Genomic DNA, 15,327 nt, shown 5'->3' with positions numbered 1-15,327 from the left:
AAACCCCTCCTACCTTCTAGACGTTTGGTGTTCCTGCCATAAAGCCTACCACCAACGTCGCGAGTCTTACTTCCCATTCTCTCTTTCATCCTTCTCCTTGATCTTCATTATAGTGTCCAGATAATTCCTAACTATATTCCATTTCTCACTGCATTCCAGCATTATATTTATTACATTATCTGCTGTCATCTCTTGTCCTAGGTCCTTCGTTACTTCCTCTCTTTCAGCTCGGAACCGAGGGCAGGAAAAAATTGTATGTTCTGCATCATCATTGGGGTCAATGCAGTACATGCAATTGGAGCTCTCAGTTTTTTTGATGCGTGTTGTATACTGCTTAAAGACCCCATGACCTGTAAAGCACTGAGTCATTCCGAATGTAATGCTCCCATGTTTTCTGTTTACCCAGCTCTTAATATTCTTGATCAGCCTGTGAGTCCAACGACCGTTCGCAGATTGATCCCACTCCTTTTGCCACGCCTCTAACGTCTTTTCTCTGGCCATACTTCTTTCCTCTGACATTTCCATCTTGTATGTTTTTGACCTTTCCCGAGCCAGAAGATGGATCGGAATAAGATTTGCCAATACAAGAGCAGCATCAGTAGAGATGGTTCTGTAAGCGCAGCATGATCTTAATGCCATGGTTCTCTGAGAGCTCAGTACCATTTTCCTGTACATGTCTTTATCCATGGCCGTCACCCATATAGGCGCCGCATACATTACCACGGATTGCATTGCCAAAGCTAATGTTCTCCTTTTTTGTGAACTTGGTCCTCGAGTGTTAGGCAGTAATGAAGACAATGCTCGGGTAGTTTTATGGGCCTTTTCACAGGCCATATTTAAGTGCTTGCTGAAGTTCAGCCGTGAGTCCAGAGTAACACCCAGATACGTTACAGTGGGAGTGGGTACCACCGGTGTACTACCGCACGTGAAATGGATATCCGCACGTATTCTCCTATTAAAGATAATGGCCACAGTTTTTTCCGGAGCAATTTCTAGCCGATTATGCGTCATCCATAGCATCACACTATACAGGGTCTCGTTACCTTTTCTTACCAGATCTATACTATCTTTAGCAGTCACTGACACTGCTAGATCATCTGCATAGCAGACTAATTTAACCCCCTCTGGAACATCTATTGACATAACATCGTCGTATAGAATGTTCCACAGGGTTGGGCCGAGAACGGAACCTTGAGGGACACCACCTCCGATAGCAAGTTTGGTTTCCTTGTTAATTTGAATAGCTCTCTGCTCTAGATAGTCTATAATGCTATTTACTAAGTACTTGTTAACTTTTTTTATTTTTAGTTTAGCTATTATTTTTACCCAAGATGCCGTATTAAATGCATTTCTCACGTCTATTAAGATCAAGCCGTTCCATTGGTTTTCTACTTTGGCAGCTCTTGCATATGATACAACTTGCTTAATAGCGCCAATGGTTGTTCTACCTTTTCGGAGCCAAACTGGTTATCATTGAGACCACCTTTTTCGTCTATATCTCTTATTAGTCTGCTATTTAGGAGAGTCTCGTAAACCTTAGCCAGAATATTGATCAAGCAAATTGGTCGATATTTAGTAGGATCCGAGGGCTTCTTCTTTGGTTTGTCGATCAGAATAAGTTTAGCTAGTTTCCAGCGTTCCGGAAACTTCCCACTTACCAGGAGTCCGTTGAATAGTGTGAGAAAGTAGGTAGAATATTTTAATATGACTCTTTTTACGACTTCTGGGGGCAGAGAGTCAGGGCCTGGCGCTTTTCCCAGTTTTATTTTATTTGCCGCTCTCTTGATGTCCCCCTCGCAAAACTTCAATCCTTTTAGATCGTCTCTGTCTTCATTTACTTCTTCTATATTTATTCTCTCTTCTTGTGTTGTTGTAAAAAGCTCTTTGAACACATTAATCTTTTCTTTGAGAGGTAAAGTTCTTTTTGGATTTGGTAGTTGGAGTTGGCTTTTTACTATTTTGTAGGCTCCACCAAATACGTCATCTTCTAAATTGTCACACATATTGCCCCACCTCAGTTTTTTTGCAGAAATTATTGCCCATTTCAGTTCATTTTTTTGGATTTTATAGTCATGCTTCAGATCTTCTCTTCTTTGAGTATTCTTACATTTCTGAAACTTCCTTCTTTTTATTCTAACATCCTTTATTTTCGCCTGAATACTTTCAGTCCACCAGTAAGGTAACTTATAATCGACGTTACATCTGATTTTTGGGGTACTTTCCTTGAAAGCTATTCCTAGAGCATGGTCACATTCCTCATGATTTATTTCCTTCCCAAGTATTGTTTTTTTGTATGACCCCAAGACCGAGGGCTTGCATCATCACTTACTATCAGGTGAGATTTGTAGTCAAAAAAATTGGGAATACATTACAAAGCTATTGCTTTCAAAAATAAATCAAGGTACTTTCTGGTCGAAAAGTGCTACTACGCGGTAAATGACTACATAAATGATAAAGAAAACAAAAAAATAAAATCGGTCTTCTTAATACTCACTCGACAAAAGTCTACGCCCAAACTGGGTATCCATTAACTTGCATTAAATAATAAAATGTAACTAGTATAATTATTATTATATTGTATAATGTAATGTGTGTGCTTGATTATTAAATAAATAAATAAATTTATATCGACGGCAGTAAGAGTTACTTACGTTCACAAGTAGGTATGTCGTGAGACCATTTTCCGTCACGATTGCAGGTAAGTGTTTCTGCTCCAGCAAGCCAGTAATCAGGCTCACAGTTGAACTGAGATATTGACCCATAAGTAGTTGTGCCGTTTAGTAGTCTGAATGATCCTTTGTGCACTTGCGCTGGTGTACCACAGTCTACGTACTTGCAGGAAGGTGGTGTGCCAGACCAAACACCGCCAAGGTTACACGTTACGCTCTAAAAAAAAAAAAAAAAAACATACAGCCGAACGTAGAACCTCCTCCTTTTTGGAAGTCGGTTAAAAATAATAATATTCATCATTATAAACCCATATTCAGCTCACTGCTGAGCTCGAGTCTCCTCTCAGAATGAGATTAGACAATGCTGGCCCAATGCGTATTCGCAGACTTCACACACAGAGAATTAAGAAAATTCTCTGGTATACAGGTTTTCCCACGATGTTTTTCCTTCACTGTTTGAGACACGTGATATTTAATTTCTTTTTTTGTCTCTCTTTTTAAGAAATAACCTTAATTGAAAAATATTAAAAAAATGCGACATACTTTATTTTACGAGCAGAATATTTTTTAAAACACTGGAAAATTATGTATGAACTTAGCGGATTCCCTGCGGTTTCACTCTCGTTGTTCCCGTTTACTTGGAAATGCGGGGATAAAAAATATCGTACGCTACTCGCTGATTATGTAGATTTCCATCGGCGAAAGATTATTTAGTAGTTTTGGCGTGAAAGCAACGAATAAACTGACATTCGCATTTATATTTCTACTGTCCATCTCGAGCTCGAGTCTCCTCTCAGAATAAGAGGGGTTAGGCCTTAGTCCACCACGATGGCCCAATGCGGATTGGCGGACTTCACACACGCAGATAATTAAGAAAAATTCTCTGGTGTGCAGGTTTCCTCACGATGTTTTTCCTTCAGACACATATTTAATTTCTTAAAATACACACAACTGAAAAGTAGTAGGTGCATGCCCCGGGCCGGATTCGAACCCACATCTTCCGGTATTGGAGGCAGAGGTCATATACACTGGGCAATCACAGCTCTAAAACTGCTTGATAAATTTTAATCGAAGTACTAACCAGAGATCCAAAAAGAATGAAGCTCTAAAACTGCTTAATAAATTTTAATCGAAGTACTAACCGGAGATCCAAAAAGAATGAAGCCATTCTGACATGTATAAGTGGCGAGGGAGCCGGCTTTGTGCCCTCCGATATTGACTGTAGCCCCGGCAACGGGCGGCGGTTCGGGGCACCAATCGAATAGACACTTGGGAACCTCTCCTTGCCAAATACCCTCGTCACCACATAACCGTTCCTGTTCTCCTACTAAAGTGTAGTTTTCTTTGCAGGAATAAATTCCTCTTGCACCGTATGTTGTCCGTCCGTCTACTAATGCAACCTCTCCATCTTGGATTGGAGTTAGAGTACCACAGTTTACATCTAAAATAAACAAATAAGGTCAAGAACAATACATATATTATATACTAGCGGACGCTCGCGACTTCGTCCGCGTAAAAATCGATGTCAACTTTCAACCCCTCCAACAAAACTTTTCAAAATATTATAATATTCAATAGCAGACCCGGTCAAGGTTCTCTTTTACTTATGTGCACTTCTTCCCTACCCCTAACTTACCCTACCCTACCCCTATATGGTGTCGCGGGCTTTTTTGTAGAAATTTTAAAAGCACATAAAGCCTCCAATACATTGATCAATTTTACACAATGGATAAGGCAGCGCATGCGAATAAGTCTGTTTATGAGGAATTTCTGTCCGACCTGTATGACAAAAACTATGATAACTCTGCATATATATGATACCTATATAAAATAGCCTATAGCATTCCCTGATTACGTAGCATTCTACTGGTGAAAGAATTTTTGAAATCGGACCAGTAGTTCCGAAGGTTACCCCTTTCAAAGAATGTTACAAACTTACAAACTTTACCTCTTTATATTATTAGTATAGATGTAAATAAATAGGGAATGTATACGAATGTGATTTAAATAAATAAAAGTACAGATATTTTTTATAGCCTTATTGATATTACACGGACATAAAATTGCTAAAGCGTCAGCTTTTAGCGTTCGCGTGCGTGTACACTGAACAAAAAATCTTGTTATCTCGGCTTTTGTTTTCACACTAATCACACTAATATTTTATAGGCAAAAGTAAGTGTGTAAGTATGTTTGTTTCTCTTTTACGCTCCGTTTACTGAAGCGATTTGGCTGAAATTTGGAATGGAAATAGATTTTACTCTGGATTAACACATAGGCTACTTTTCATCCCGGAAAAATCCATGGTTCCCGCGGGATTTGTGAAAAACTGAATACCACGCGGACGAAGTCGCGGGCGTCCGCTAGTAGTTTTATAAAGTCACACATTGATTAACATAATATGTAAAAGATAGATATATTCCCTATTAACAATCATATTAATTAATTAATCATATCAATTAAGTGCTGTTTAGTAATTTTATAAAAGAAAACTTACATTTGCAACTAGGTGCTGTGCCGGACCAAAATCCATCTCGTTTACATTCTCTTGTTTTGTCTCCGACGAACATGTGTCCTTCTGGGCATTTGTAAGATATTGTAGAACCGACTTTGTAATTGTTTCCCTCGATTGTGGTATTTAACAGTTTGTCAGGACTCCCACACGTTGGAGGTACTATAAGTGAACAAATCGGCAATGTTATTAACCTGGGTCTGTAGCCATGTGACAAGTCGATTCTCTTTCTATAAACGCTAACGTTTCGAAGACTAAAATCATGTATGGGAATGATCCGATCAATAACTTGATCACGTGACCTGTTGATAGCAAAGGAGATCATTCATTTTGGGCACTTTTTGAAAGTGCCGGCCAACGAAAAAAAAAATGGCACGAATCGTTAGAACTAATCATTGGAAGTAATAGCTAATATGGCATAAAAGTTGTCAGGTGATGATTCGTTATTTCCATACATTTTGTCAACTTTTAAAAGTGCCCACTAAGAAAAAAAACTGATACGTAGTTTCAAAAAAGAGCCCAGAAATGTATGTGAATGATCTCCTTTCATTCCCATACATTTTTTTATTTTCGAAGCTTTAGCGTTTGTAGAAAGAGAATCACCGTGTCACATGGCTACAGGCCCTGGCGCTTTAGCTAATCGAATACCTGCTATATGTTCAACGCACACAACATTAAACTGAATTATTATACAATCGCAAGACGCAATACCGTCACCAGTCAGCATTGCAAGTTTGTCAATAACTTCGCCTTTGCTTTGCTTTGAACGATCTAAAGTTACAAGCGATTTCGCGTTTACAGGTTTGTTTAATATTGATATCAATTTAGCTTTATTGTATAAGTTATTAATTCAAACAACATTCCAATTACTCAATTCTATATAGAACTCTTAAACTATTGGCATTCCGATGACTTTTTTACTAGCATCAAGGGCCGATCCAACAATTTTGCCGCTCTTTAAATACACCAAAAATGCTTTTTTTATTATTATTTTGTTTTTGTATAATACTACTCAAAAACTATATTATAATATAGTTTTTGAGTCTAGTGTTTAATGTAATAAAATTTTAAACTAGTTGAAAGAAATAAAATAAGTCTTTAAAGAAATAAATTGCCGCCCCTTATTTTTGCCGCTCCAGGCAAATGCCTCGCTTGTCCCCTCCTAAATCGGGCTCTGACTAGCATTATAGAAGGATTAAACTTTCAACATAAAATTTACGTATGATGACGTATTTCACCGATTTTGGGTATTTATATTATTTGAATGGGTGGTGAAAGTTTGCATGGCAGTATCGGCTTATTAATCCGGCTTTTCAAGTGTGTACAATATACAGTATGGAGAGATTAATGTTATTCGAGAACCATTCGAGTGAATTCACCGCGTGTATAAAATATTACGCCAAAAACTGAAATATCTGTACAAATGTGTCTGATGAGATGAATAAAAATCTTGAATCGCAAGAATGTATGTACTATCATCATCATCATCATCATCATCATCATCATCATCATCATACATAGGTATATATTCACTCACACTTTTACGATATTTATTTAACTACCCGATAATGATTGTTCTTGGTTTCTCTTCTCTTTTGTTTGTTAAATATTTTTGTTCTTAAATATTGTATAATGTAATAACCAGTGCACAGTAAAACCTACTGTGGTTTGTGTTGCATGAGGATTTTCATGAGGTTTTTTACAATAGTGATCCATGAACGAAAGGATGGAGATGCTTTCCGTTTATAACTTGTCAAGTTTTTGTGTAAATAAGTTTAAATAAGACGATTATTGTTCCTACAATTACCGTAGTATTGAAATAAATCTAGCAATTTTGGTGTCTTCATCAAAAAAGCCATCAAGCCAACAATACTCAACACAAAAGACGCCTTCAAGGCAAAACAATGCATTTTAAAATATTTCTCTTGTACAGATCTACAAAAATCCGCGGATCGGAAAGTTATCGTTATTCAAGTTTTTCAAGCGTTCGCTAACGTAGGGATTACATGTACGAGTAGCTCTCATTTGATTTTCATGGATTTGCTGCATTTGAGAGTTTTATTGCATAAAGTAAAATACATTTTATTCAATTTCGTTCTGTAAAGGTAACAAGTGAAGTGAAGGTTAAGCTCTTGCTTGAGTGTTTGAGAGTGTGAAAATATTACTTGAGAACTAGCTATATGTAAAAAATCGGGCCCCATCATTAAATACTTAATAAATAATTTGCATGCCAAATTGGCAAGATACATCTACCATCTACATCTACCGACCACCTGTATATATAATGCATGTTTTGCAAATAAATAAATTGATTGATTGATTCTGCGCTCGCCTAAGCCCCCGGTGACGCTGAGGTTTCATCAAGGAGTATACGGCACTTACACAGTCAAAAAAAATTGCATTAATGGAAAAAGAAATCGCAGCTTGAATTCGCAGAGCAGTTAACAAAATCATAGATATGTACCTATGAAGGTGACACTCACGGTACTGGCAGATCCAGTGGAGATAGTCGAGGTTGCAGCCGACGTCGTTCCAGAGCCACGCGCGCCCTCCATCAAGTACCACGCAATTTTGTTCTCCATTGTAATTATTTGGTTGATCCTTGCCCCAAGCCGGCTTTGACACAGTTTCACCTGAAGTTATAAATTATATATAATAATAATATACATTAAAGAGAGAAAATTTGTATTTTTCGTATACGTAACGAATAACTCAAAAAGACCGGCGACGGCGGAGACGGTGCTATACCAAATAGGCTCTTAAGTTTATTTTATTTGTGGCACCGCCTTTAAACCGATGAATAGAAAAACCATACATACAGCCGAACGTAATACCTCCTCCTTTTTGGAAGTCGATTAAAAGACATTATGTACGATGTTGTATTTTGCCTTTTTAAGTAATGCATCGTTGAAGTAGGTTTCATTTTTTTTGGTAAAAATATTTTATTTTCTGAAATTTAGTGAATGTAAACACTCAGTATGGGCAATTTCGTTCACTTATTTTTTTTTTATTTTAACACAAAAATACTAATATACTCTTTTAAACAAAAAAATAATTAGAAAAACATACACCTCTAATTGAGAACCTTCTCCTTCTTTTGAAGTCGGTTAATAAAGAGGAAAAATTTGTGTTTTTGTAAAGACAATTTGTAGAAAAATAACATTTTAAGGACTCACCGTCTACCCATTTCCACGTCCGGGAAGTGAGTCCAGGCTCCTTCTGTGCACCGATCCACACGAGCTGAGTTTTTAACTGTGTCTTCCGTCTTTCCAACTCCTGAATTAAATAGCTCGATGTTGCTCCCTAATAATACAACAAAACGTAAATCAATGTTAATATACATACATATCCTAATATAACATAAACGGTTCAGCTGTGTGCATTTTAAAAAATTAAATATCACGTGTCTCAAACGGTGAAGGAAAACATCGTAAGGAAACCCGCATACCAAAGAATTTTCTTATTTATCGGCGTGTGTGAGTCTGCCAATCAATCATATCAACTTCTGCATTAAAAAGACGATAACGCAAGTTACGTCAGTCAAATAATATAAAGTTATAAATTAAAAAAAAATCAAGTGCAAAAGGTCGTGAGCAACATAATAATGGAAAACGTCGAAGCAATTAGCTAGATTACTCCTCGGGCAAAATACGTTAAACCTAAAAGGCAATAGATACTCGTAGAGAGAGTCAGGCGAAGTAGATATTTTATTTTGTTTAGCAGATTTTCCCTTCGGGCTGAATTTGAATCGGCTAATTAAATAGTCTAAGATCCGGAGCCATATTTTTGCACTCATCACAGAATACAGAATATTCTTCCTACACCGGAAAAGTGTTTGTCTTTATATGTGATAGGTACTTTATATGTGTGTAAAGGAACGTCAACACAACATAACGCGTTGTTAAATTATATGACTCTAAATAATAACTTAAAATAAGAAACCATTCTATCAATAGAATGTTGCTTATGTTCACAGTCTTATTATGTTAGTGCCTTTCTCATGCTTTGATTTCATCCAATGCCAAACTGTCTTTCGAAAGTAGAGAAACTATACAAGCTTTCGTTGAATTATTTTATTTAATATTCTCTGATAAATTATTATAAAACCTTTGTGTTTTTCTAATTGAACACCAACTATAGGTTAATGGGTCTACAGTAAGGGGGGTAGCTACTTGATTAGGTAAGGTAAATGTAATGCAGTATCTTGTACTATTAGTATCGACAATTGAAAATTAATTTCTTAACGGATTATTACATTTGATCACGTAAACAGATAGCGCGGATTGGAATCAGTCTCATTAGTTTGATTGTTCATTTCATTATCGACTGGATCATTCTAAGCTACTTTAGACCGCAGCAAATGAAGGTCTTACTACCTAGTTGGCACTAGAAAACGCAGTATTGGTCGACCCCCACCAGGTGGACTGACGACATCAAGCGAGTCGCAGGGATTCACTGGATGCAGGTGGCTCAGTATCGTGATGTTTGGAAGTCCCTACGAAAGGCCTATGTCCTGCAGTTGACATCCATCGACTGATATGATGATGATGACCTAGTTGGTTGCCATGGTTGCCTCTATATTGCTTCAGACCACGAGGTCCTGGGATCGAGTATTGCGTCGGGTTGATGCTAGCCACTCGGTATTCAATTAGTCCATGTGTCTGCAGCGCTAACGGTAAGACATCAGATAAAACTGATCATGTATTGGTCGCGTTCGTCTGTGGATCTCCTTGTTTCTGATTCGACCACGCAGAGAAACTCCGAGCATAACTCGCTCCATCGCCCGCTGAATGAATTTGAGCCTTCCAATAGTCCAATAGTTAGCGACTAAGTCTCAGATTATATAGGTTGATAATAAACCAAAATAGTGAATAGTCCAGCTGGCTCTGTAGTGTGCACATCAAATATACTGTAGGCCTAGCAAGCGTTAGCGGCATTTATCACTTTCGTACCAAGCAATGCAACGAAGGAGAAAGCGATATTTCCGACTCCGCTATTGGTCCACATTATTCTCTCTCTCGGTTCGGAATATTATGTGTGGGTGGTTTATATGATTATACCATAAATATACATAAGTATAATTTACCTGAAATCCGTGTATAAGGTCGCCGCCGTGTGCTTGACATTGCCGCCTCGCGTCTTCGAAGGAAGCGCCTTTCGCCACGCTGAATTCGTAGCAGTTTCTTGCGAACGCTGCTAGCTCTATATCCGCCGACGCGCCCGCTGGCGCACAGCGGTCGTTCGAGAATTCTGAAATTGCATTAACCGACTTCAAAAAAAGGAGGAGGTTGTCAATTCGTCAAATTCGTTCTCAAATTTTTTTTTTATTTATTTATTGACAAGTTGACTTGACTTGACTGTCTCACCAACAGGGTAATAGGCTAGTTGACAATTTTTTTAATGGTCTTAAATTGTTCACTAGCGTTTTACTAGATTGAAAAGAAATTATTATATTTTTTCGAGACCATGAATACATCAAAAATGAATTTTTTATATATTTTTGACAATACGAGCCAAAACGCTCTCGACTATAATCTTATTATTATTAAATAAATGTTCATACATTCATCACGAAATCTCGAAAACTGCTTGACGTACAAAAATGAAATTTGGCAGAGAGGTAGTTTATAGAGAGTAGTCATTCGATTAGAACGGATTTTGCGACAGGGCCTGATAATGGTCCGCTAGTGGTCTATATTTTAACTGTTTCATGACGTCACGTTAACACTAAACCTTTACCAAACAGAGATTCATATAGGTATCTACTATATGTAATTAATATTGTTTATATTAAATTTAATATGATTCAACTACCCTATTATACCCCAGTATACCTATCTCGTCACTGATATAGCTCAGCAAGTCGCGTTGCGTGATAAACGTAGAACAGGTGATCAGTGGTACTAACATGCGACCAATCGATGTATCTCATGTAGAGTACTAGACAAATGTCAACCAATAACAGCGCAAGACGAAATATCGCTAACTCTGTCGTTGCGTTGGGACTACTCCGTCTCGTACTCGACTGATCTTATGCTAGGCATACTGTAAAGTACCAGAAAAATATCTGAAAGGAAAAGAACTGTTCTTGACGTGGTAACGGAAAACCCTTCTACACGCAAGTCGCAGACAATGGCTAATTATACTTAAATTATAATAAAAAAATATATATATTTTCTTAGTTTTTTATGTTTTTTTGTGTTTGTCGTACAATAGGTTAATTGATACTTTTTTTTTAATGATCATAAATTATCATTATCGTTCTACTAGATCGGAAAAAAAATATTTTTTTAGACGTGATCGTCACGTTAACAAATGTATTACTAGTTAACAATAAGTTTGACGTTTGGAAAATTAATAAAAAAAATACATGATATTTAAATCAAGTTTTACTTTTAATAATTGATTTCGATATATTTCGGAGCCTTATTCCATGTACTACATGAAATGTTTATATTAAATTTGATATGAATAAACCATACTGTTGTGAATCAGTACCACTGTGTACACTGTGCTGTAAATTGTAATTGTTATCAATTGTAAATTATAGTACTGTATGACTTTTTCAAAAGAGCAGCTGTTGAGTTTCTTGCCGGTATCTTCTCAGCAGAACCTGCCTTCCGAACCGGTGGTAGAATCTTTACAAATAGTCAACTGACGTGTCAAAAGTGCTTGTAAACTGAGCCTACTTGAAATAAATGAATTTTGAATTTTGAATTTTACACTCTAACGCTACGCTTTACATGTTTGAGTTGTTTAAGTATTAGTACGTTAGTTTTGCTCGGTTTTTTTTTATTTTTTAGTATATTTTCTAACAATAGCAAAATTCGTTTCTATTCTATCCGTTTCAATCCCCCAAAACCACCTGTAAAATTTTTAAAATCGTTGAAGCTGTTTCCGAGATTTAGGAAACAAGAATTTTTCGTTAAAATTAGATTCTTTCTACTCTGTAAAACCAATTCTAATGTCGTATACAAGTACATTTGCAATACCGTACCGTATGAAGTAATTGTACTGACCTTCCGTTGTGAATACCTCGACTTCACACAACGACAAAGAGCCTTCAACGCCGACTAGTTGCAGGAACACATGTTGTCCGATCAGAGGTCGAGCGCACGTAAACGTCTTCGTTACTCCTTCATCTGTGAGAAATAATCTGATATCATTAACACATTTGCTGCGGCACGAGGTCAATTGACCTCGTACGTCTAGCGTATTCAAGAGTTGGGAGGTCGATGGACCTCGTAACGGACCACATAAAGTTCTAGTATAATTAACACATTTGCTGCGGCACGAGGTCAATTGACCTCGTACGTCTAGCGTATTCAAGAGTTAGGAGGTCGATGGACCTCGTATCGGACCACATAAAGTTCTAGTGTGAGGGCAAAAAACCTCGTACCACACCAGAGGAAAGTACAGAAAAATCAGTGCGAACTTGTTAAGAGATACCAACAATAGTCTTACCAGCCAAATATAACGGTACACTCAGGGCGAGGTATTGACGGCCTCCGTGGCGCAGTGGTATGCGTGTTGGATTTACAAGCCGAGAGGTCCTAGGTTCCATCCCCGTTTGGGCTTTTCTTAATGGGTGCAGGTCATGCTGGTGGGAGGTTTCAGTCATGACTAGTTACCAACCTATTGACAAAGACGTACCGCCAAGCGATTTAGCGTTCCGGTACGATGTCGTGAGAAACCGAAAGGAGCTTTTCGAGGAGAGAGGAGAGGAGGATTTTCATCTTAATCCCGCAAACCATAAATCAAATTAGCCCGCTTCCATCTTAGATTGGATCATTACTTATCATCAGGAGAGATTGTGGTCAAGGGATGACATGTAAAAAATTTAAAAAATCCCTCTTTATAGAGAGGGTATACAAAGAAAAATAGTTTAAAATAAACGTCCCTACCTCTATCCTACCCCTACAATATCAATTTTTACAGCAATACTGTCAGGGCTGGATTAAAGAGATCTAAGGGCGGATGAAATCGCGTGCGTCCGCTAATATTATATATGTTATCGCCGTTTAGTGTTGGAAATAGTAGTCTGTGACGAATATGACGTCGCTCGATCTCGTGTTGGCTTCAGTGTGCTCGTGGCGTTCGAGTCGTCCAAATCTCTTGTTGTGTAATTCTTTATGGGTTACTTGGGATAGTCGGGGAGAGTGACTTGAGTGGAAAAGGGGAGTGTTTGATATCAGTAAAAGGCGCATTTAACCCTACACACATCGTTCACAAGTACGTGACTCCACTCAAGGTCATTCTCAGCCATTCTAGGGTCTTATTTTGATTACAGTTTGATTTGTTAATTAAGTTGTCCTGACAAGTGTTGTGAATCACTTTTGAGTCCTATAATATATATATTGGTATGGATATAACATTAGAATGGATTACATCCCTATGTTTTGGAAAGTACCTACGTTAAGCCAATCCCGGAGTTGAAAAGCTATACAATATCAAATAGAATGACAGAGCTTTGTACCAAAGTAATAGTCAAAATTAGTTAATCAAGAATTACTAAAAAAAAGTTCATTTGTACAATTTTGTTACAGTACATATACCTAGTGTTTTTTACATAACCTGCTTTAGATAGTGGCGTAAAAGCTGCCTGTACGAACATGTGCCTATTGGAAATACCCGTATATTGGAAATTTAAGCGTCAGTGAACTAAATTGATCAAAGACTAATAAAAACTATATGTATGCAGTGGTCACATACTCGTATAAAGTAAAAACTTATATAAACCGCGTTATTTGAAATGTTTTTTAAATTCATACAACTTAGAAACTATGACACGACATCGTCGGTAATATAAGTTTTTTCATAGAGTTCTATTTTCTCTGTCGAGTTTCATTAACATACTGAAAAATGTAATTAAATGGGGTTTCTTTTTAAAAAATCTCAATCAAAGGCACTCCGGGCCCGGAGTTAGGATGTCGGTAATGTATCTAACATCCTCGAAAAATATGACGGCTTCCGTGGCCCAGTGGTTTGCGCGGTGGATTTACAAAACGGAGGTCCTGGGTTCGATCCCCGGCTGAGCAGATTGAGATTTTCTTAATTTGTCCAGGTCTGGCTGGTGGGAGGCTTCGGCCGTGGCTAGTTACCACCCTACCGGCAAAAATGTACCGCCAAGCGATTTAGCGTTCCGGTACGATGCCGTGTAGAAACAGAAAAGGGGTGTAGATTTTCATCCTCCTCCTAACAAGTTAGCCCGCTTCCATCTTAGACTGCATCATCACTTACCATCAGGTGAGATTGTAGTCAAGGGATAACTTGTAAAAAATAAAATCGATCGGTTACGCCATCGCTCTCTGTTAATATCATTAACATCAACAGGCTAATTCACTAACAGTAACGTTTGTTAGTTGAAATACACGATATAGAGATTCTTTGTAACAAATGTCATCCGGTGCCTAATAACAACCCTTCGTGGATATCATACAGTGATATTTCTCAGTTGATTTGATGTTTATTTAGTGCATAGGCCAGCTGATAGTGTTATGTCACGAGTCAAACATTCTCACTTACCCTTCATATCTCTATCTCCTTTTATTGATAGAAGATAGGTATAGTCAGGGATCCGTAGAACATTTAGTACAACTGATTACTATCAAGTTCGTGGGTAGCCTCATCTCGATGAGACGATCAACTTTTTTATTTACGTAAATTCCTTATTCTGGTAGCTAACTGAGTTACCAGGAAATGAAAATTTCTGAGCGTCGGAATGAGATAATGTACCACGCAATTTGTAGGACATTGTGACTGTTAAGTTATATTATAACTATTAATTAATCAACAGTAAAAAAAACATCTGGTTAGTAACAAATTTTGATAAACTACCCTCCTCCCAACTTGTATCAATAACGAGTATATTAAAAGTTGTTACTAACCAGCTGTTTTTTTTACTGTTGCTTATTACTTTTACTTCATTTTCTCGGTGAACTCTATCAATAGTTGTCGTAAACCTTACCTTTGTACTAAAGCATGACATGACTTGACTAGGACTGACTGATTGACAACGACGGACTATAGACTATGTTTGACTAAATATATTTCATAGGGCATAACAATTATTTCAAAAGTTTATTTGATGATTGGCTAAATGCGTATGTGAAGCCATATTGGACAAATAAATTTGACTTCATTGTCATC

The 15,327-nt window shown here is 37.5% G+C and overlaps 1 protein-coding gene across 1 annotated transcript in view; it reads right to left on the bottom strand.

The window, feature by feature from the left end:
- Positions 1-15,327, bottom strand: part of LOC112049113 (CUB and sushi domain-containing protein 1) — a 96,943-nt gene that overhangs the window by 15,875 nt on the left and 65,741 nt on the right. The window contains exons 5-11 of the mRNA XM_024086892.2: positions 12,198-12,320; positions 10,265-10,428; positions 8,355-8,481; positions 7,662-7,811; positions 5,164-5,340; positions 3,812-4,110; positions 2,652-2,886 (exon numbers count right to left, since the gene is read on the bottom strand). Coding sequence (XP_023942660.1) covers positions 2,652-2,886; positions 3,812-4,110; positions 5,164-5,340; positions 7,662-7,811; positions 8,355-8,481; positions 10,265-10,428; positions 12,198-12,320 — 1,275 coding nt within the window. The remainder of the gene's footprint in view (positions 1-2,651; positions 2,887-3,811; positions 4,111-5,163; positions 5,341-7,661; positions 7,812-8,354; positions 8,482-10,264; positions 10,429-12,197; positions 12,321-15,327) is intronic.

This window comes from Bicyclus anynana, chromosome Z (genome assembly GCF_947172395.1).
Source record: "Bicyclus anynana chromosome Z, ilBicAnyn1.1, whole genome shotgun sequence".
NCBI classification, from domain to species: domain Eukaryota; kingdom Metazoa; phylum Arthropoda; class Insecta; order Lepidoptera; family Nymphalidae; genus Bicyclus; species Bicyclus anynana.
Note: the sequence above shows the minus strand (reverse complement) of the source record. Positions and strands in the feature narration are given on the sequence as shown.